Consider the following 23,442-nt stretch of genomic DNA (forward strand, 5'->3'; position numbering starts at 1 on the left):
TTTCATAGATAGTTTGCATTCCAATTGCTGGCTGGAACTTTTGAATAAAAATTTAGACTTAAAAATATTTGACAAATCTAAGTGCAGATAGATCCTGCTTTCCTTATACACACTGAAAAGTATTATGCCTGATTTAATGTTTGGGCTACAAATGGCATTTCTCAGCTACAGAAGAAATTCATTACTGGCATTCTTGTTGCTCTAATGGCACACTGTACTCACTGTTCGCTTGCTAAAGTGCATCCTGCTATTAGTGGTGTGGTTGTATGGGATGTAATTGAATATAATTTAGTGAAATCATGTAGCTAACTATGGCATGATCCAGTTACTTTGAGCTATAAAAACAGTAGCTTGGATGTACAAGCTTATGTTTTCATTAGATTCCACAGCCTGCTCTTTATATCTGATATGCGCCGCTACATGTATCCTTATAGGTACTGTCTTTATTTATGTGAGGTAATACCATTTTATTCCAAGTTGCAGTTCAAATTAATTCTTTAATCAAACCAACGTTGAGATGAAATATTCCATGCTAAGACTACAGAAGCCATAAGAGGCTGAGTTCTTATTTTGTGTACCCTAAGTGTGTTGTTTTTAAGTTGGACCAGGGAACAGTGATGGCAGAGGCACAAGGGATTTGAATCCAAGATCAGGAATAGAATATAATTTTAATGTTTTGTTTTAACCCCTCAGTTCATTGTCAAATGTTTGCTAAGCTCTAGTTAAGTATGTTTACAGTGAAATGCCAATATTTTTCTAACAAACAGACATGCAGTCCATTTCATACCAATATTATCTTTTTTTTTTTTTTTTTTCAGCCTTCAAACCGTCTGTTAAATGTTTCTTTAAAAAAAAAAATGTAATGGCTGAAGAGGAAATGAACTATGGAGTTTTAAGGAAATGTTTTAAATTAAACAATACGAGTGTGGTTAGATTTTGTAGTTGAGTGGAAGGATGCAAGTAATTTTGAAGATAGTTAGCACAGTGCATTATATCCTTTTTATTTTTAATCCATCAGAGAAATTGTGGGGCACCACCACCAATGAAATTACCACCTCCGTATAAAGCACCCAAAACATTCCAAGCAGAGGAGGAGGATGAGGATGAGGAAGAGGACGATGCTTTTACAGAGCGTAAGTAGTACCATATTTTACTAAGAAGGATGACTGTGTTTATGGAGCGTGGCTTGTGTGTGTGCCAGTACTAAACAGCAGTTACATAGGTCGTTATGAGTATTGTATACAAGAGAATTGCTATCTCTAGTGTTCTACATTACACTGAATTGGGCTTACTACTTATCGTTGACTGCAATCCCACAGCTGCTTCTCTGAAAAAATGTTGAAAAGTGCTGGAATTGTTTTTAGATCAGTTGGGCAGACACTGCTTTGTGAGATCTAGGCTGATCTACAGCGTGTTTAAGGTATCCGTGCTTAAAGACAAACAGGATACTTCACCCTTGTGATAGCAAGAACTGGGCAGACCACAGCTTGATGGTTATCAATAGAAGAAACCCTGCCCCAAAGAGCTTGTGGTGTCAGACAATGCCCACAGTAAATTGTGGCTAAAAAATCTTTGGTGACAAAGTATTTTGTTAAAAGAAGTGATTCTCTTTCATGGAGCACTTTCAATTAAAATGCCGCAGATGTCTACAGACTTTATACCATGGTTTATACTTGGCTGTGCATGGAAGTCAGACAGCTGTAGGATGCAGCCTGTGTCTGTTCCACAATGTGCAGGACAAGACAAAATCACACTAGCTGCTGGAGTATCTGAGAAATTTGTCAAAATTAGTCATTCTATGGATTTCCTCTCTTCTTGTTCCTCTCTCTCTTGCTATGGGTAGACAATTATAGCATGTGTGTTTGGGGTTTTTTCCTTTGTTTTGTTTTTTTTAACTCTTGTGGGTTTGTGGTCGTCGTGTGTTTGTGTCTTTCCCACAAAATAGCCTGAAGCAGAGAGATGCATTTTATTTATAGCCAGGTTTGTGGTCACAGCTAGCTTTTGTGGGTGGAAGGTCCAAAGCTGCATGTCTGATGAGAAAGCTGTCGTTTGTTCTTGTTGATGGTATCTTTGTTGTTGCCAATTGCCAGTGTGCCTACCAAACAGTAGTGGTATCCCCCGGTCACAGAAGTGGAGATGATTTGGGCCAGTTCAATTCAGGGCTGATAGGAATCTTGATCAGTTATTTTCTGGCGTAAAGGGGCTGTATATTTCAGTGGGTTTCTGGCTTCAAAGTCAGCTGCTGGCTGTCATGTCAAATGGAGTTTCTTTAAAGCTCCAGCATTTGGTCTCAAGTACAGTATGTTATACAAATTGAGATTAGAAATGTCCATGCTTAGATCCTCTTCTGTCAGGTTGGCGGGCGCATCTTGACCAACTAAAGAGAAGGTATTTCTGGTTATGATAGGAATTTGGGTGTCCATTAGTAGGGAGGAGAAACGTGTGTAGTGTTTAACTCCTAATTCTCTGGATTTGGGACAAGTAGATTTTGTAATTTTAGACCAAACTTTTCAGTCCTTAATCTACCTGATGACCCAGTTTACCAAGGCTGGTGGTGTTGGTTATAAATGGCAGCAGAGGAATGTGCTCCAGTCTTATGCTGCTTGATGAGGACGTGCTTCAACCCAAGCGTTGCATGGCAGCTGGCAGAGTTAGGCCTCTGCCACACATTACACTTAAGGCATGATTAACTAGTTAATCATGTCTTTAGTTGTAACCCAGCCACATGTTAAAGTAATGAATGACATCATAAAACAAGGGATAAATCACAAAGTTATTCCCTAAATTGTGTAATAACTTTGTGGCTTGCTCCCATGACACATTAATGAATGTATGGATCACGCATCAGATCCCATCTCATCTTTGCCTGCATGTCTGGAGGGGCCCTTAATTTTGCATCTTACACAAGGATGCTTTGAGAGATTGTCTGGGTCGCACCGCGGCCATGAAGCAGCTCCCAGTGGTTAGGCCATCTGAGATCTACTCCGTGAAAAGCTAGAGATTTTTTGGTTAAATCAATCTTGCTTTGTTTGGCTGCAGGGAGCAATTTATGTAATTCTCTTCTCCCCTGCGCATTTCCTAGCATCCTTTCTTCTTCCATATCTTCTCTCCCTTTCCATCCCAAAAATCCCTCCAAAGCAGGGGTGGGCAATTATTTCAGGCGGACGACCACTTATTGAGTTTTGGCAAGCCATCGAGGGCCGCATGACAGGCAGCCAGGGGCAGATAAATATTAATGTTCTAAATTTTTAGGGGCCCTGCAGGCCGGATAGAATAGCCTGGAGGGCCGCATCTGGCCCCTGGGCCGCATTTTGCCTACCCCTGCTCCAAAGCCAAGCTGTCTCTCCTACCTCAAACTTTGGTCTAAATAACCAGTTACCAAGCCAGTGTTGAACAAATGTATCTTTGCATTTTATTCCACTTTCTGGTGATCTTGATGTCTTTACTTCTCCACTCCCCCACAAATTTGTTCCAACTGCTCATATGCTCTTGAGATCAAACTAACACTGGGGTGAGCAAACATGGCCTGTGGGTCAGATCTGGCCCACCAGGCAATACCAACCGGCTTGTGGGGCCCCTCTGTAAGACCTCTGTAAACCATGGCCCTGGATTGCCCCTTTGCAAACCGGCACCTTCATGCAGGAGGGGTGGCTGTTGTTGCTAAGCAAACCTGCCCCTCCCCACCCCAGCCTGGTCTGACCTGCCCCAGCCCCAAGCCAGGGAGTACTAGAAACGAGAAGCCTCGGCTTTTGCCTGGCCACCCCATGGCTGTTCCCAGCCTGCCCGTGAGACTGGAAATGTGATCAGGGGCCAGAGACTTCTGCTAGGGGAAAGGAGGCGGGAGCTGCATGTTATTGAGCTGGGTTGGGCTGGCCCCGCATGCTGTAGGAGCTGCATGCTATGGGGTCAGGTGGGGCTGGCTCTGCACACTGCTGCCATGTGCAGCCAGGGACTGGGGTGGGAGTGTGGGAGCTGCATGCTGCCACCATGTGCAGCTGGGGACTTGGGTGGGAGTGCAGGGACCTGTGGCTATGGAGCTGGGTGGGACTGGCTCTGCACCCTGCCACCGCATGTGCCCAGGGACTTGGGCAGGAGTGCTATCACGCCATATGGGGCTGGCCCCACACACTGCCATCACCTGCGGTTGGGGTCTGGGGTGGGAGCATGGAGAGACTTGCGCTATGGGGCTGGGTGGGACCTGCCCCGCTGGCTGCCACTACATGCAGATCCAGGGACTTGCACACTTTGGGGACTCCGAGGACCTGCCAACCAACACGCACACACGCACCCTCCCACAGCCCCCACATGTACTTCCACTCCCTACCAAACCCACATGTATAACCACATGACCCCGCACCCTCCCCTACACACACATACATCCACACATGCACACACTCCCCAACCGCCTCCCCATAATATACAATAGTAAGACTGTATTTTGAGTTATTTTGCAATCACCACTAGATATACAGCATTTATGCACGTAAATCAGGAGAAAATATTTTTTAAAATAAAATTACAGGACGTTATAGCAGATGTTTTGTTTGTTTTTTTTGTATATGATTTGGTTTTTTCCAGTTTCAACATGGCAACCCCCCACCAAAAGGAATACTTTTGGGGATAAGGGGAGGGACTTCTGGTGGCAAAGGTCAGGAGTTAGGGGTGGGACTTCAGGTCCCAAGTGGCAACCGGGGCTGGAGCATAGTATTGCCAACTCTGATTGAAGCTATTCCAGGAGATTTTTTTTCCCCAACGTGACGTATTGTCATTAATTGTACTGCTCAACCCATTCACAATATCAGTCTCCTGGATTGCTTTCAATAGTCACCAGGAGATCCAGACCAAATCCAGTAGACTCCCAGACAATCCAGGAGCTTTGGCAACCCTAGTGGGGCACCTGTCAAAGTGTGGGGCTATCCTTGCAGCCCTCAACAGCTCACCAAAACTCATTAAGCAGCCCTCTAGCCAAAATAATTGCCCATCCCTGAACTTGCTCTGACTACTTTTTCCCCACTTCTTGAATATAGGTACTCAATTTGCTTTTCTTCACAAAATGTTATTGTCTCTGATTTCATGGATTTATGTCTCACATTCCTGCCACCACACCTGTAGGTGCATGTGTCCGTTCTTTCAGAATCCCAGAGCGGGTTATCTAGTCCCCCTGCCCTGAACACTTTATGTTGTTTGAGTGTTGTTTTGCTGTGGCGAGTTCATTTCAGTTTCCATGTTGCTGGACTGATTACACCTCACCTCTTGCCTTTCCCTTTGTGTTCAAAATCAACCTTATTGACAGCTGAGGCAAAATATTCATTCAGTTCTTGGGATATGTCTAGATTATTTGTAATCTCTACCCTCTTCTTATTTCATAGTAGCTCTTTCTTTTCCTTCCTTGCCTTCTTATTTATGTAGCTGAAAAATGTTGGCTGTTGCTTCTAACTTTGCGAGGTCTAAATCAGCATGAATTTTGGCAATTCTCACTTTATCCCTATCCTTCCTGATCTCCAAAATGCAGCTTTCTTCGCTGAGTAGTTCTTTATCCCCCTTTCTCTGCCAGCACTCTGCTGATTTCTTCTCAATACATTCATCCCGTTACATCTTGAGCACTTCCCTACAAGTTTTTCTCTTTGCTTGGGATGCAAGTTCCAGGTAGATTTTGCACCTTTGACTTGAATGAGAAGAAGGTTTAGAATTTCTTTAAGTCCCTGAACTCTTCAGTCCAGGTGATTTCACTACCTAGTTCCTTCATTTTCCAAATGCTGTCCTTTTGAAATAAAGAATCTTACCTATAGGTCTACTTTGGCTTGCTCTGCTCCATTTAAATTAAAAAATAACCTTGGATAAAGTGATTTACAAATTTGCTTTTCTATTGCTTGTTAATTATTGCCAAAACTTTACCAAAACCAAGTATAAAATATCATTTCTTGTTGGTTCAGTAACTATGTGGTAAAGAAATCTGTCAACCATCTCATTCAGGAGTGTCTAGGGCCCACCCTTAACTGCATTTGTTCTTCAGTCTATATCTAGGAAGCTTTAAGTCCCTAGTAACATTGTGATTATTGGTAATATTTCCTTCTCCAGTTATATTACAGCGATGTTTAATCCAAATCTCACTCTGACCATTTATAAACTGTTCCTAACCCCAGTTTTCACTTTGACTTAGCTGCTTATAAGACTTCCAGTTACTTTCATAAATAATGGTGTAGCTTTAAACCAACCTGCCACAGGAGAGGGGGCAGTGATTACCTTGTAGGGTAGAAAAAGATGAGAAGTAGCAGATTTCAGGGTAAGAAGGAGATCAGTGTAGCTGTTCAAAAAAGGAAAGAAAAAAAAAAAGTGTCTCTCCCCCCATGAGGCCTGGAGGCCCAAATTGTTTGCCCCTAGTAACTATTCTACCTCACTTTTTATCACAGTATTTAAGTTGGGATCAATTTAGTGTTTCTGCAATCTGTCTCCAGGTTTGTGCAGGATAAGCTAGCCCTTGAGTCTGGGGAAAAAAAACCCCAAAACCTTTAAAACAGTTTGTTTTAATGACTAATTTTCTAAGTATTTTCTACTGGGAACTGTTTTTTTCCACGGTGGAAGAGCAAGTTGCATAGCATTCCCATGCCCTTAAACAGCAGGTTTCAAATAAGAGTTCTTAAAAACAACTCTAAAAAAGGAGTCATTTGCACTAGCAATAAACCAAGCCAGGCTGTACAATTAGTAGGCACTGGTGTTTCTTTGGTGCTTGACTGCTGGGGTGTGTACTAAGAATTTGCTAATAGCCTCCTAATGCACATCCTGTTGTGGCTTATTGCTATAATAAGGGGTTGGGAGTTAGGAAAAAACTGAAATGGACAGGAAGAGTAGTTTCTAAGTGGAATATTTCTTAAGGTATTCTGGGAGGAATTAGTAGCTATATAATTTTGCTGTAGTATTATAATTGAATTACACGCACACTGAGGATGACACATTTTTTGCTGCTAACAAACACATTACAATCTTAAAAAAAATAAAAAATGTAAAAGTTAGTAGAGTAAATCAGACTAATTAACTTTGACAAAGACTTAGAATCCTGTTATTTCAACAGTTGCATGTTGTTTTTCAACAAACCCAATGTCTTTCCCACCCCTTCTCTTTAGGAAAATGAAATCGATCCAATTGATTCATTTTCCATTTAAATTAAAGGGTATAAAGATTTGCAACCTGTTTGAGGTACTGGGATCCATTGTTGGCTCTGCCACAGATTTCTTTGTGACCTTGGGCAAGGTACTTAACTTTTCTGTGCCTTAGTTCCCCATCTGTTAAAAAAAGGATAAGTATTTTCTCCCTTCCATTTGTGCAGTCTCTTTAGAGAATCTGAAAGTTAGTGAAGCATATGAAGGCAGAGGGGGATATCTTTATCTAGCTGCTCACAGAGTTGGTTTATTAGTTATTAAGCATTCGGGGGCAGAGATTGCCTCTGAGTATTTGTTTCTAAAGAAGCAAGTATAAGGGATGCTTGGTGTGTACATTAGAATTTCTAGACACTTTTGCAATGCTGATATTAGAGCACATGATGATTTTTTTCTTTTTATTTAAATAAAGCCAACTATATACAGTGCAAAAATGTTCAAGAACAAGCTGTGCATTCAAGTGTGAAGTATTAAACTATAAAAGGAGCAGGAAAAACTGTAAATATCATAAACTAATGATGGCACAAAAATATAGGAATCATCAGATTGCTAAATAACTGTAAATGTTTAGGGAAAAAATACCAGCAGCGCTGAGAAGTAGCTTAGCCAGATCCACCCATTGATCTGTATTACTTAAATTCTTAAGCCCCTTTGGGTGAGGCTGTCTCATAAAACAAGAGATGGCACAGCAATGCAATTTCATTGCTGCAAGAAGTAGAAGGCTTTGCGCAGATCTTAAGGTGAGGAAGCTTCTGTAGTGAAACGCTGCCTTTCCAATAGATGTCACTACAATCAACAGCAAATAGTGATGAGGAGGAGTAGAAAGATAGGGCCAGGCAAAATGTATGAAGCTGTATGAAAATAAAATATTGAGAGATGCATATTCTAATATGAATTCAATGTGTTCTGTATTATTACCATGTGTTAATTTTTGCTGAATGTACTAACAAGTGTGCTTAGCTTGGTGCTTCTTTACAGATAATGCAGAAAAAGCCAGGATTACACAAATAGAGCTCTGACTTTCATTTTTGAGCTGTATGTTAATCCTTACTTAATGTGTCTCTACATGGTTAATCTTCTTTTTCTGTTCTTATTCTGATTTGTAATTAGCTAAATCTATAGGTTTTCAACCCATCCCTATAAAAGGACGAGAGGGCTGATGCTTTGTAATTCAGAGCACTTGGAAGCTCTTATACCACAGGAGGGTAGAGACTCTGATGTCAGTGCCCTTGTGTTGTTTTTATTTATTATTATTTTTTTACTTATGTTAATTGTATGCACAAGTTTTTGTAACTTGATGCAATGCTGTAGTACAAAATTATATTTTCAACGAATTACTCATAAGCTGGGAATGTTTGTGTTTGGATTTTTACTGTGAACATGTATATAATGCATTGGACAGATGGCTCTGTGTGTTGTGATATGTACTGTATTATAAAGAAAGGTTAGAACGTTAAAAATGAGTGGATCAATGGTAATAAAGTAGCTGAGCATTTTTAAATTGTTTAAACTGTTTGAAAAACAGTGTTTGGAGTAGAAAATTAATAAGGAGTTCTCAGCATGACTATATCTAAATTTGTAAACATATTAGGCTTCAACATTATTTTTTTAATTACCAAAATGAGAAATTTAAAATCTCTTCCTTGTTTCAGTTCAGCACTCCCATAGCAATAAAATTAATGCTGCTTGTTCAGAGTTGGTAGTAAAATATAAGCAGCAACAAAGTGAAATACAAGTAGCAGTGAAGTTTAAACTCTCTTTATGCTAATAGGGCTTTTTCTGGCATGTAAAAATGATCCAAGAAGAACACATCTTAATAATGAGAAAACGATAAAATGACATATTGGTTCAAATCATTTGCAAAAATGCACTGAACTCCTGTAATTTGCACTAGAAGGATGCACATATAAGTAATTGTTATTAACTGTTTCTCTTCTGTATTAGTGGGTCATTAAACACAATATTAACTGCAGCAGACTTGAAAATAAATAAATGGCTTGTGTTTCGGGATAGAGATGTCATTCTAATACTAGCAGGGTAAGCCAATGCAACAAACAGCAGCCATAGAGCATCAGTGGGTCATATGTGGGAAACCAGAGATTTGCTTCTCCCTGTCTACTTTTATAGGCAGCTTTCATCTGCTGACAGATGTAACTGGTAGCTTGTGGGTAGCTTGAAATTAGTGTAATTGATTGCATCTCATAATAGAAATAGACTGACAGTTTGCCCTTAAGGAGAGAAAAATCTCAGGAAAATAGGCCCAAGGTCGTCAGAAGAAAGACGAGCACTGAGGCTGTGTATGATGAGGATTTGAGCTGCTTACAGCATTGAATGTTTGTCAGGAATGCAGATATCTTGAGGTACACGCTGGTACAGCAATGGTACAAGGGGGTTTCCCAGGTAAGGATTCAGATATCTGTGTGTATTGTATTTGTTTCAAGCAAGTTATTTTTCAGTGTTTTAGTAATAATTCAGAACTAGTGGAGTGCTAGAGGTAAGAGAATAGTAGCACAAACCATTTTCCTCAGCTTAGAGCATGTACATATGCTGTGGTTAGAATGTTAGATGAATTCAGTATCTTTAAAATATTTTGCCTTATGTTTCATTATAAATCACTGTTGTTGCAATACACTTGAATGCATGATGCCAGCATATAAAATTGTCAAGAGTGTGTCAGTGCTTAAAGTATCAGAATTCCTAACACTAAATTTCTTGTTACATAGAATAATATACTCTTCCATAACTGTTATTGCAGTGTAGAGCCAGATGGTTGGATTTTCTTCACTTTGCTTGGTAAGAATGTGTTAGGTAAATGTTTTTGGAGCAGAATAAAAAGCTGTTGGAAAAATCTAAACTGAATATTCAGCATTCTCATTGTATAAGGAAGCAGGATGCGAGTAAAGCAACATGGTAGTAAACAAACAGGTGCTATTTGCATTGAAGTGTAATCTAATCTTTAAATTTTGCCTTATCTCTTTTGCTGTTAGGTATTGCTGGTTTCTTCTGACAAAAGTCAGGTATCCAGAGAATAATATTAAAATATTTGGCATAAAATATATTTGTCATCTCTGTATTTGCAGATTTTAACATTTTAAAACACGGTAAAGATGGCTTATGTTGTGTGGCATTCCTAACTAGATTTTACTCAAATGTGGCAGATACCTCATTTCTTATAACTTATTTGTGCAGCCAGTAAGGTTTGTTTTGTAAATTTGCATACAGACATTGCTATGCAAACTTACTGAGAGGCGATGCAAATAGTCGATCATTATTATTCCATCATTGAAGAATACTTAATATCACTGCAGTGGCTTGCAATTAAAAATGTGACAAGATGGGGAAAAGGATACAAATCTTGACATACATAATAAGGATAACTAATGATCCATAGGAGGTGGTTGGATTCTTATATTGTGAACCCCTGTTTGTTAGATAGCATGCCAGCAGTACCCATCACAAATGATGCTATTCTGCTGCAAAAAAAAAAACAACCACCCAAAAAACCAGCAACACGGTGCAGTATGTCTGCTCCAGACCAGCAAAGCCTTAATTTTAAGATTTTAGTTAGAATACAAAACAGCCTGCTCGCCTAATAACTCTGTCAATTCTAAAATGCAACTTCCTGGTATGCTTGTTTTAAACAGTAACTCCCGGGAATACGAAGTACAAATATTCCTCTAGCAGAAGGGAAGTAAAAATGTTAGATGTCAATTACTGTTTTGGGTTGTTTTAGCAGACATCAGTTATTAAGTTTCCCATAATATGGCACAGTAATTGAGACAGCTGCCCAGCCTAATTTCTTTAACTGTTCTAGAAAGTCAAAATTATTTTTCTTGTGCATCACTAATGATAGTTGTTTCTCTCTTATCTCGCATACTAATTTTTAACGACAAGTCGTCAATTTGCTTTCAACTTTTATGGATTCATGTACGCTCACTATTAGAATAGCTGACACTTAAAGGATGAATGGGAATTATTAGGCACATATATACTGGAGATGCATAACACAATGATTAACTCTTTAATTGCCTGGCACTGGTATCTAAGGATTAGAAGAAACAATTGGGAACTAACCAAGTCTAGGTACTTCTCCGTGTCCTACTCTGAAAATAATGTTGAGCCTCCAAATATTGGCGTAATGGCTTCAGCAGTGTCTTAAAAACAGAAGCCATCCTTTACCTGTGCCAAAAGTAAAGTGCAGTTAAGATGTGAAGTCATCAAAACCTTGAACTTTTGGGGATGCTAACAAGGAAATAACAATTTCTGTTGTCAGTGGTGAATTCAAAAGCAAATATATATAGACTGCTCCATGGGATGGAATGAGGAAGGTTTGACTATTATGACTTAAGTGGTTGCATTACTGTTGTGTGGCAAAGCCATGAATTATGCAGTCATCTCAAATTAGCATCAATAAAATTTATAATCCCAAAGCCATGTACCGTTTGTGTTCTGTAACTGCTACATGTGTTTTAGAACAATATTTTTATAAAGCTTTGGAGAGCTCTTGAAATCTGTATTGAGAATATTTTTGGTAACCTTCTACCTGTCAAATCAGGCATGCTAGTTACCATGCATCCAAACATACAGAGTCACGTAAAGCATACGTTGCTAAAAATGTCAATGCATTAGGTTCCCTGGTATCAGGGTCGTCTATGCAAGAAATGAAGTGTAGAATTTCTCTTTCCCTTTGTAGCAGTTGCATTCCCAACCTTGCTAGGACCATGAGATAACATCTAAGGTGAAAGGAGTGTGATCAACTCATTGCATTTATTTTATGTTCTTATAATGTCTGTAAGAGCAGTGTCCTAGTCTGATCAGAGATGTTAGACATTATGATAATACAAACCATAATAATGTGTGTATTTAGTTATGTCTCTTTTTATATTGTGCTTGCGAGGAAGAGCAGGATTATAGAAGCCAAGCAGCTCTTGAAAGCATTACATCCAAAGAATTACATCCTAGGATATTAAATCCTAATTCTTTCAGACGATCTAATAGCTGTGTAGCCCATTGTAGCCTAGCTACACCTTTAAAAAAAAGTATAGTCTCTGCTCTTATGCTGTAACCATCGTGGAGCCGTCTAAATTATTGGGGTTGCGACCTTTTTAGAACACAATACTTCTAGACCATTCAATGTTATCAAGTGTCTTGAGTGAGTGAGAGTAGGGTACATGTTCCTCCCTGGTCGCTTGAATTGCTACTGCACACCTAAGCCAGGTCATCTTGGACTTAGACTTTTAAATCTGGAAAGTTTCCCTGATTACTGTAGAGAGAAGCCATATTCTGAATCCACATTGTCCTCTTAAGTGTTAGAAACAAAATTTGATTATAAACCAGCTCTAAAGTTTAACTGTATCCTTAACTTCTTCCTCATGTTCTGATAGGTTATCCTAGCATGTGTATTACAAAGCTGGTGGTCAGCGAAAAATACTGTATAATTTAATTATATATCATTAATGCATTTATGTTGGGGGATACAGCAGTTTCATAAAGAGAGAAGTCCTGGACTAAAACACAGTGGACTAACTAGTCTGCATTAGACAAGGAGATGCACGAAGGATTCATGAGACATAATGAGCTTGTTGATGGGGAAGATGGCATGAGTTTTAAGTATTTTGAAAAGGGAGAAATCTATATAGTGAGTGATTTGGACAATCTTGAAGGTAACTGGTGAAAACCGAGAGAGAACTGTGGTGGGGGAGAAATGGGATCAGACTGAATTTGCACCAAAAAAGAAAGCATATGCAGTGATGAACTTTGAGATATATGAGAGCCAGAAAGTACCTACAGGAAGATGAAAGCCATTTGATGGTTTGAGGGCTTTCAGGAATGGGATTCTGTAATCATTCCTGTGTGGGGGTGAGAAGATGTTTCCTTCTAAATGGATAGGACTTGGCATAATGGGATGTGTAATGGAAGGAAACAGCTCCTGCAGCAGAGGAAAGAGAAGCATGAACAGGACCAGCCATGACTGTTGACAGTGAAAGGATATGACTGTCATGACCCAATGATTTTGTGTGTGCTTCGGCACTGCAGAATTATTTCTCGCCACGTGGAGCTTTCTTTGCATGGTGCAATTCTCAGCTGCAGAGAAAACCCCGGCGCAAAGGAGTTCCCGCCGCTCGCATGCAAATTTGTGTCCCACTATTGGCTGTTTCTAAATTATTCCCACATGGCGGCTAGCGATTGGCTTGCTAGCCGTATAAGAGGCTTGAGCAGTTTCCGCCCAAGCCGGAGATCTCCGAGAATCTCAGGAGGATCCTGAGAACCCCGATTCCGAGAATTCCGGGAGAAATCCGAGAGAATTCCAGCAAGGAGTCCATGATTACCTTGTGGACTTCTACGTAAATCTCGGACCGAATGGTGGCTTGATCACCCATCAAGAGTCTCTCCCCATCGCCGCATAATCCTTTGACGTACCCCACCCTGTGTGCTCGTGGAGAGTCACCTTTTGGACTCTCATTTCGGTCGGTCCACGGAGCCTAGCAAACTCTGTGAGTGGTATCCAGAGCTCTGTTCATGTTCGTTTAGCGGAGCCTAGCAAACTCCGCTTGTGTGTCTTCAGTGGAGCCTAGCAAACTCCATGTGTGTGTTTTGTTTTTTTTTTGTAACTGCAACTCAAGAAAGTTTTCCTGCCTGCACCACAACCACCTACGGTGTAAGTAAAACAATCTTTAATCAACCTCTACGCGTCCGTGCCTAATTCTAGTTCGCCGTGCCGACCGTTTCCCTGGCCCATGTGCCCGGGCTGCTGGCCACAGCCCCTTGGCCCCAACATGGCGATGAGGATGGGATACGGGGAAAGCACGATAGAACTAGAATTAGTTGAGAACTGCCCTTGGCGAAGTGGGAAATGTGACGTAGCAAGCATCGTGGAACTGGAGGCACATATCACTTACCACCAGGTGGGCGGAATGGGTGAAAGGTTTGTCAGCGAACGCCCTTCGCTGAAGGGAGAAGAGGGAGCTTCTGAAGACGGAGCCCCAAGAGAGAGGGAAGTGTATCTTCACTCCGCGGCATTCGGGTGTATAATGGGTGATGAGCAGGTCCTGTTTAGGCCCCTTGACACTGTGTCCCTCGCCAGAATCAGCCCGGCAGGCACAGTAAACCCGACCCTCACCTGGGAGTGTGCCCATTGCCCAAGATGTGCTCGGGAGAATGAAGAACCGGTACCGATCGACCGGTTCGCCCCCTTTATGCTGGCGTCTAGATTGAGGGGTCGCGAGCTTCCATCCAAGCTCTGCGAAGATCTGGAGACTGAGGAACGTGCCGCAGATGAGAGGGTAACCCCGAGATACGACAAGGGGGGAGTGTTAACTGCAACTTTCCGTACAGTAACTGATCTAATGCAGAAAAATTTAAGTTTGAAAGCGCAGCTGCATATGGCCGTTCAAGCAGTCAAAGAGGCGGCTGCGAAAGAAAATCTTGAGACGCCATGCCAAGATGGCGCCGAGCAAGAGGGAGATCGCGTGGAAGAACCGGAAGAGAGGGGTGGAGCTTCGGGGGAACTCGCGAGAGTTCGGCCGGCGACCCCGCCCACTGACGCAGCGTCGTTTCCGGCGACCACGCCTTCTTGCCGACGGAAGGGAGAATCGAGCGGAGGAGTGCATCCGCCCCTCCTGCCTGAAACAATAACAGCAGCAATGACTCCCGAAGTAACAGCTCATCCTGTAGCAACAATCAGCCCAGTGACTGATGCAGAAGATGGAGTTTGTGCTGCCACCAGTTGCATTCGTGCTTGGACGAAGTTACAGGAGCTATACGGGGAATCTGAAATGGAATCTGACGAGGCTATAGTCTCATGGCTGGGACTCATGCCCATGGAGTTTGAGTTTAACTAACTGCCCTATTGTGTGCGGGTTTTTGTAAATATTAGTAAAATAACTGTTTCAAGAGAATTCTTTTCACAGATCTGGAACTCAGAGTGCGTGGCGGAGAGAAGCCCCAAGAAGGATAACATCATTGGCAGAAGTGACGGCTTGACACGCGACTTCGCCATGACGCCCACTGAAGCCCCGATTGTGCAATTTTTTGTTATGAATCTGGTTATGTGTGTATGTATTTGTGCCGGCTATTATTTAATTCGATCCCTGGAGGAAGAACTTCTTATGTTAGCTGATTTTGTGTTTACCCGTTTAGTTCAACGACCCGTTATAAGAGCTTTCGACGACCTGAGTGACGAGCATGTGGTGTAATTCAGCTGTGCCTTCAGCAAGGGGGGATGTCATGACCCAATGATTGTGTGTGTGCTTCGGCACTGCAGAATTATTTCCCGCCACATGGAGCTTTCTTTGCACGGTGCAATTCTCAGCTGCAGAGAGAAAACCCCGGCGCAAAGGAGTTCCTGCCGCTCGCATGCAAATTTGTGTCCCACTATTGGCTGTTTCTAAATTATTCCCACGTGGCAGCTAGCGATTGGCTTGCTAGCTGTATAAGAGGCTTGAGCAGTTTCCGCCCAAGCCGGAGATCTCCGAGAATCTCAGGAGGATCCTGAGAACCCCGATTCCGAGAATTCCGGGAGAAATCCGAGAGAATTCTGGCAAGGAGTCCATGATTATCTCGTGGATTTCTACGTAAATCTCGGACCGAATGGTGGCTTGATCACCCATCAAGAGTCTCTCCCCGTCACCGCATAATCCCTCGACGTACCCCACCCTGCGCGCTTGTGGAGATTCACTTTTCAGACTCTCATTTCGGTCGGTCCACGGAGCCTAGCAAACTCTGAGTGGTATCCAGAGCTCTGTTCGTGTTCGTTTAGCGGAGCCTAGCAAACTCCGCTCGTGTGTCTTCAGTGGAGCCTAGCAAACTCCATGTGTGTGTTTTGTTTTTGTTTTTTGTAACTGCAACTCAAGAAAGTTTTCCTGCCTGCACCGCGACCACCTACGGTGTAAGTAAAACAATCTTTAATCAACCTCTACGCGTCCATGCCTAATTCTAGTTTGCCGTGCCGACCCTTTCCCCTGCCCACGTGCCCGGGCTGCTGGCCACAGCCCCTCGGCCCCGACAGTGACCAGGAAGTCACATTCTTAATGGGCCTTGTAGGAGCCAGTCAGATGGGCTATGTACAGATTATCAAAAAACCTGAGGCTGAATTGAGTCAGCCTTTGCAGGTTAGTCTAGGCTGCAAATATTGAACCAATAAACAGATGAACTGACGTTCACTTTTGATTCAGAAAATGCAGCCACGTGCTTGCAGTGGCTCAGGCCAGAAGCTGGTGGGGGAGGAGGGTGCTAGAGCATGGCTCTCTGGCACGTAGCCAGCATGGGCTGTGTGTCCGCTTCCTCTTCCTGCTGCTCCCAAGGTCTCTGAGATTTTCAGCCGAAAATCACAGCAGCAGAACTGTGCAGGGTTGCTTATCAGTTCCTCTTCCTGCTTCCAGGTGCCTCTGGGATTTGTAGTCCAGAGTCACAACCAGCACTAAGTAAATGGGGCAGGGCAGCTCCATACTCAGGGGAAGGAAAGTTTAAACCCTCTCCCTGGCTCTAGACCCCAGCAGGGCTTTGCTGGGGGAGGTGGGGGGCAGTGATCTGGCCAGTGAGCCAGCTCTCACTGCTCCAGCTAGGGAGCAGAGGGGTGGGGCCAGCCGTGATCTCTGGAGCAGATAGTATAGCCCAGCTTGTGGTTGGAAAGCTTGCTGGTATGTTGGGGGACACTGATTTAACTTGAACCAGAAAGGGGTCTGAGACCGAAGTTTCATAAACTGGTTTAACCTAAATCAGTAAGATCTGATACTGCATTCAACCAGGTTTATCTTAAACCAGTTTCCACCATTTTGAAACTGGTTTATATTCATTAAACTTCTGTTCTGTTACAGGTTTAAACCAGTTTCTGATCACTTAAACCGGTGTATGTGTAACTTCTATCCCAGGCCAAAATGCACTCCTCTCTGGTTGGCTAGTAGGACTGTGCAAAGCTTTGGTCGCTGATTCAATTTGGAGGAGATTTTGCTGGCTCATAAATGCTGAGATGGTGGGGCAGATGGAGCGTCCTACAGGAGCACGGTGGGTCCCCAGTGTGCTCGGCAGTAGACCCAAAGCACTTCTGGTCCACTTCCGGGTCTGCCGCAGAGTGCATGGAGGACCCCTGCCCCCCGGCTCAGCGACTGGTGCATCCTGAGTCTGGGGGGGCACCCGGGTTCCCCCTGCAGCTGATCGCCAACCTGGAGGGTGCATTGAGGGGGGGTCCCCTGCATGCTCAGCAGCGGACCCAGAAGTGGACCAGAACTGCTTCTGGTCCACTTCTGGGTCCTCTGCTGAGCATGCAGGGAGCCCTCCCATGCTCCTGTGGGACACCCCATCCATCCCACCATCTCAGTGTTCATGAGCCATGCCTGGTAGCTCAAGGTATGTAGAAAAAAACGTTTAAACCTGTCTCTACGGCTGAATCGCTGATTCTCCAAATCAGCATCGAATCTTCAGATTTGGATTTGGCCGAACCAAATCGAGACCGTGATCCAAATCAGTGAATTGAATTGCTGTCCCCTGAATCGGGCCGAATCCGAATCGAATATGGCCCGCTTTGCACACCCCTATTGGCTAGCCTCATGAGCTCCTCTCTGGCTGGCTTGCCTCTGTCCTTTACTAGCCTACCATGTAACATCCTGTCAAGTTTCTTGGACTTTAAGAGAGATCTGGTGCATTAGCAGAGGCATGTAGTGAAGTTTTCACAGTTACCTGTCTTGCACTCTGTTTCATTTTGATCCAAGGACCTTTGCTTTTGCTTTTGAAGACTAAATTACCTATCAATTAAAATTTAAAAAAAAATCTCAAAATGACTTTAAAATTAAATATCGTCATTAAAAAAATCAAAATAAGCTGAGTACCTCAGTCAAATGCAGAGAGAATTACAATAAGATATGCAGTAATGTGAAAATCCTTTTCTTTTTCTCCAGGAACATTGCTTTGCAGCTTTCTCCAAGGACTCTTTCCTCCTTCAGTCAAGAGTTAAGGAATAGGGCTATTTCATGTGGTGATGTTTATTCATTTAGCTATTCCTACTTGGATAAGCCTCTTGAGATGCTGTATTTCTTTTTCCAGGAGGCAAAAAGAATGCTAAAGAACACTTGACATACTGCATATCTTTATTCAAACACACCATCAGTTTGCTGATTATAATTGTGTCATTGTCCAGTTACCAGAGGCCCAAAGCTTAATCCATTAATAGCTCTTTACTTAATTAAATGCATTAATGAAGAGAAGGTATTCATTATTGAATAACATCTTGCGTGTCCTAATGTTTGTTAAAAGTATTCATCTCCCTTGGTTAGGGTAGTTGTTTATCTGCAGATGAATTAAAGCCCTGCTTGTCACTGCCAATGTGAGATGCTTTGAAGGTGCCTGACCTCAGCGCTTGATTTTGTTTTTCTCAGTGCGGTTGTGAAATGAGCTTTTCAGATCTTGCCCTTTGCAGCAATTTGAAATAAAATAATAAAATCCTCAAAATTGAATTTCTCTTGGCAAAACTTCGCCATTTTGTTTAATTCAATCTACTGTGTTTTATCATAAAATAAAGGCAGTATAAACTTGATTAACTTGTCACGTAGGCTTTGGAGGTAGCTGATTAAATAAGATGCATGGACTTTTATTTTGTGAGGGTGGGGAAAGGCTGCTGTTTACCATAGTGCTTTTTTGTGAGGGTGCTTTTTTTAGCTATTGTCCACGTGTACAGCCTCTTGATTTCTCTTCCGGCAGGAGAAAAAAACTGAAACGACTGTGTAGCTAATAAAGCGCAACACGTGTGTATCAAAGGTTGCTCGTATAAATCAGCCCTACTGACTAGATTACTGTCTGATCATTTCAGTGGCAGAATGATCTCTCTGGTCCTGTTAGCAAACTTCAGAAAATAGTACGTCCATTTTTTGTCTCTGTCACACTTGACTGTTTAAATATTTTCATGGTTTAGTAGATCCATTGTTTCATCTTGTTAGATTAAGGTAATTTACAGTTAGTGATTTTTTTATTTTTTTTTTTGTGCATTTGTTCCAGTATACTTTGAAATAACAGCATTGATCAAAAATAGATTTTCATCTTGCAAGTTAACAGTTTTAATTGCTCAGTTTCATACAGGTCATTTTAACTTGTCATTTCCTTTTGATATACAGCTATTTCTAGAGGATTAGACTGAGCACTTCTGCAGGGCCCTGTAGTGGAGGGGAGCCCTCCATCTCGTCCTCATCATGTGGGGTTAAGAAAGTGTAGTCAGGTTTGATTTGAAGCACACCTGACCTTTTTCCCCACCCACTACAGGCAGGCTACAGCTACATTACTCCACAAAACCCTGCTCTGCAGCTAACCAGCGGGACTTAGTCCAGAGCAAGTGACAGCAGGGGGCAGGGGTGGGGCCAGGAAAAAGGGTGGGAAAAAGGTGGAGAGCAGCAGGAAATGACAGTCATGGAGAACTGGTCCTTAGAACAGGCCTTATATGAAGGGAAGTAAAACTTGTTCTTAAGGCTTTTTTCCTGGTAGAGTGCAGCAATATGTTGTCGCTTGCTCTGGACTAAGTCCAGCTGGTTAGCTGCAAAGCAGGGTTTTATGGAGTAATGTAGCTGTAGCCTGCCTATAGTGGAGAGATTGATTTTGTATGGAAAGCCATGTTTATATTTGTGAGAGCAGATATCATCTTTCAAATTGAATATCAGAGTTTAGACTTTGGGCTTAGGGACTAGGGACAGGCATTACACACAAACCAGTTTAAGTGATCAGAAACTGGTTTAAACCTGTAACAGAACAGATGTTCAGTGCACATAAACCAGTCTCAAAATGTCCGAAACCACTTTGAGATAAACCTGATTGAATGTAGCATCAGACTTGATACTACAGACTTGATGAGGCTGCTGCCCCCGTCATGGTTGCTCTCCCCTTGCTACTCCAGCTGCTGGGCGGGGGTGGGGCCAGATGCTGGCCGGCACAGCCCCTTGGAGGAGTGGAGGGCAGGAAGCAGAGTTTTTTCCCCGCTCTGCCCCTGGGGCACAACAACACTGCCACCAGCCACTGCCGCTCGCTCTGTGCCTGTGGCAAGCCAGAATAAACCCCTTCCCACCACCCTCCCTCCAGCATCCAGTGGGGGGGTGGGGGTGGCAGGGGCGCTTATTCTGCCATTTCCCCAAGCTGGAAGTGAGCAGCGGCCGGGGTGGGCAGGCCCAGCTGTGGTCCACTGGGGACTGTGGGGGGTAGAAGGGAGAATAACCCCTGTTCCTTCCCCTTTCTGCCTCAGGGAACATGGTGGCCTGCCACTGCAGCAGTGGAGGTGGGGGTGGGGGGTGCCCAGCAGACCCGGCTCCAGTCCTTGCCAGTGGGACAGGAAGGGGCAAATTAAACCCCTCTCTGGCTAGTTCAGCCCAAGCTGGCCATGCCCCCCATCCAGTACAGCTTCCCTGCAGGTCATGCTGTAGGACCCCCCAGCTCCTGGCCTGAGAAACTGCAGGCATATGTCCACATTTCCTCAGCCCAGAGGGAATGTCTGTGCTGTTACAAATTGGTTCAACCTAGGCAGGTTAGACTAACTTGCAAAGGTTGAATCAGTTCAGGCTCCAGCTTTTTGATCGTCTGTCCCTAGCCATGGTGTTAAGTGTGCATTACCTTGTGTGTATACTTCCGCATACAAGTAGAACTTGTGAATAATAGTTTGTCTTGGGAAGCTTAGTGAAAAATACCTGCTAATGCTTCCTTTGTGGGGGAGTAAGAAAAAATATTTCTGAATATTTGTTTTGTATCAACAGCATGTTTTGCTCTATCTAGGACACAGGCACCCTGAAATAAGTATTGTGTTAAAACCCCTAGTACAGAAGTCAAATAATTTAATTAGGAGTTGCTACATTTTGGAAAGGAAATTTCTAGTATTTCTGGTTATGAAGCAAGTCAAGACTAAATAATAGAGGTACAACCTTGAAAGGGTCAAAAATCAAAAGGCACAGAAAGAGACCTATGATGTTTTTTAATTGCCTGATTTTTTAAATTATCTCATGACGTTTTGCTGAGGCTTGGTGGGAGAGCAGGAGGGTGCTAGAATTCACTTATTTGTGACATTAGGTTAGCCCAGAGGATTTTACAATATCTTAGACAGATGCTTAGCAATACTGGGAAATAAGATACCAGGTGGGCCTTGCAGAAGTAATAGGGGACCAGAGGGGACCAAGAAGGCTTGATTGGGGGGGGGGGGGGAATATATATAAAAACCTATAAAACAGTAATAGAATTGATCCTAAAGAAAAATGGTCTGAATTGAGCTGTTAGTGAGTTTGATTGCTGAATCAGCCTGTCTAGAGGCAGCCATCGGGGACTGGAAGACTCAGCAGGAAGTTTAGAAATGGATAAGACGCTCCGAAGATGGTGCTGTAGTCAGGAAAGAGGGTAAGAAATTTTATCTGGTTTTGTGTACTCTGCCTTACAACTATACGGTCAGTTGTTCTTGTGTCATTCTTTTCTCCTATAGAATAAAGCCTTTCATTTGTTGTTACCTTACTGTTTGCCCATGGTAAAGCATGATCTCAGGGCAAGTGATATTCCAAACCAGCCCCTTCTACGGACGAGGGGGACCCAGAGTTCGTTAACACCTCATGGGGAAACAAGCTGGAGCTAGCAAAGATTCACTGTCCGCAGCTCGCTGTGGGGTCCAGTATAAGTGCAGTGGAGTTGAAGCTTGCAGGAGTAAGGAGTTATCCCGAGGCAAACCTTGGTCTGCTCCTTGGGACAGCGGGGAGAAACTTGGGGCTCTGGGAAGACCCCCGCATATGGCATTGTGACACACCTCATCATCATAAGTAAAACGCACATAAAGCCCATTCCCATGGTTTATGCTCAAGTCTATAGTGTCCATCATGATACCAATAGCATCAAATCTTAACACGGCAGAAAACTTCCAGAATGAGTGTCGTCAAGAAGTCTGTTTGCTTATTGTTATATCACCAGAATTTGTTTCAGTTAGCTGCATCACCTGTCTTTTCCCCTGGGGGTAACAATGTATTTAAAAACAAAATCAAAATCATACTTTTCTTTAGGTGAGATTTTGTATTCAGATTAAATTAGGGTTATCATATTTTCTGATCCAAAAAAGAGGACACCTGTCATGGGCGGTGGGGAGGGCAAGGGGAATATGATAGCGGGGAGGGAGGGGCAATGACATGCTGGTGCCTTGCCCCTGCCCATTCTGTTGCCCCTCACTGACAAGCCACCCCACCCACAGCCCTGCTGCTTCCCCTTGCTCTGGATCCACTGACCCCAGCCCTACCAGTGTCCCTCACTCCCAAGCAGCAGTACCCTGCTGCCAGGGCCCTGCACACCCAACCCACAGTCACTCATCCTGTGCCCCGAGCTCCTGATCTGCAGCCTGCTACTAGCCCTCCTGGTGCCCCTCACTCCAGACCTGCAGCCCCTTGCCCCCCCCAGACCTGCTGGTGCCTCTCATTCCTGACTCGCAGCCCCCTGGCGCTGCCAGTGCAAACCCAACCCACAGTCACCCATTGCGTCCCCTGTGCCCCTCACTCCTGATCTGCAGCTCCCTGCCCCCCTCCCAGCCCTGGCGGTACCCCTCACCCCATACCCACAGCCCCTGCCCCACCCTTAGCCCTGCCTGTGCCCCTCACTCCCAATCTGCAGGCCCTGCCCCGCAGCCCTGCCAGTGTCCCGCACTCTGGACCTGCAGCCTCTGCCTCCCCAGCCCTGCCTCACCCCAGCATGCATACACTCACACTCACACACGCACACTGTCTCTGTCTCTTACCTGGGAGCTTGCTGGAGCCTGCATGACCCCTAACAGCCAATCATGTTGCTTGCTGCTGCCACCCCCAGGCATCCAGCCCCGGAGAGCAGAAAACTTGGACATTTGCTCTTACGTTAAAAACCCATCCAGACGTAGCACAGGGGGCCAAAAAAGGGTGATGTCCGGGAAAACCCGGATGTATGGTGACCCTAATTAAATACAGATTTTTCTGTTTAAAATAAAATTTGAAATTCACAGCCTGTGTTAACGCCTAAGCTTACTATAATAATTTAAATCTGTAATATAGAAGTAAGGTTCAGGAAGGACACCTTTGATGCCAGTGTTTTCTTTTTGTTTCTTAAAAAATGAATTCACTGTCCCCTGGAAGTCATCTGGAACCAGAGTTTGTTGAAAGTGATAAACCAGGTTTTGACAACTGCACTCTTCCTTCCCTCCCCCCTCCCCCCCTGCCCTGCCAGTGCAGAGAGAATATTTTCTTTGTTTCCATTTATTCACTTGAATTCAGTTCAATGTCTATTTCATCAAGAGTCGAGAAATCAAGTAGAGGCTGGACAAGTAGGAAAGCATGTT

The 23,442-nt window shown here is 43.4% G+C and overlaps 1 protein-coding gene across 9 annotated transcripts in view; it reads left to right on the plus strand.

Moving 5' to 3' along the window:
• Nucleotides 1–23,442, plus strand: part of PATJ (PATJ crumbs cell polarity complex component) — a 242,996-nt gene that overhangs the window by 106,151 nt on the left and 113,403 nt on the right. For all 9 annotated transcript variants that reach the window (XM_059727901.1, XM_059727903.1, XM_014593899.3 and 6 more), the window contains one exon: nucleotides 1,019–1,133. In XM_059727901.1, coding sequence (XP_059583884.1) covers nucleotides 1,019–1,133 — 115 coding nt within the window. The remainder of the gene's footprint in view (nucleotides 1–1,018; nucleotides 1,134–23,442) is intronic.

The sequence above is a fragment of the Alligator mississippiensis genome, chromosome 5, assembly GCF_030867095.1.
Source record: "Alligator mississippiensis isolate rAllMis1 chromosome 5, rAllMis1, whole genome shotgun sequence".
NCBI classification, from domain to species: domain Eukaryota; kingdom Metazoa; phylum Chordata; order Crocodylia; family Alligatoridae; genus Alligator; species Alligator mississippiensis.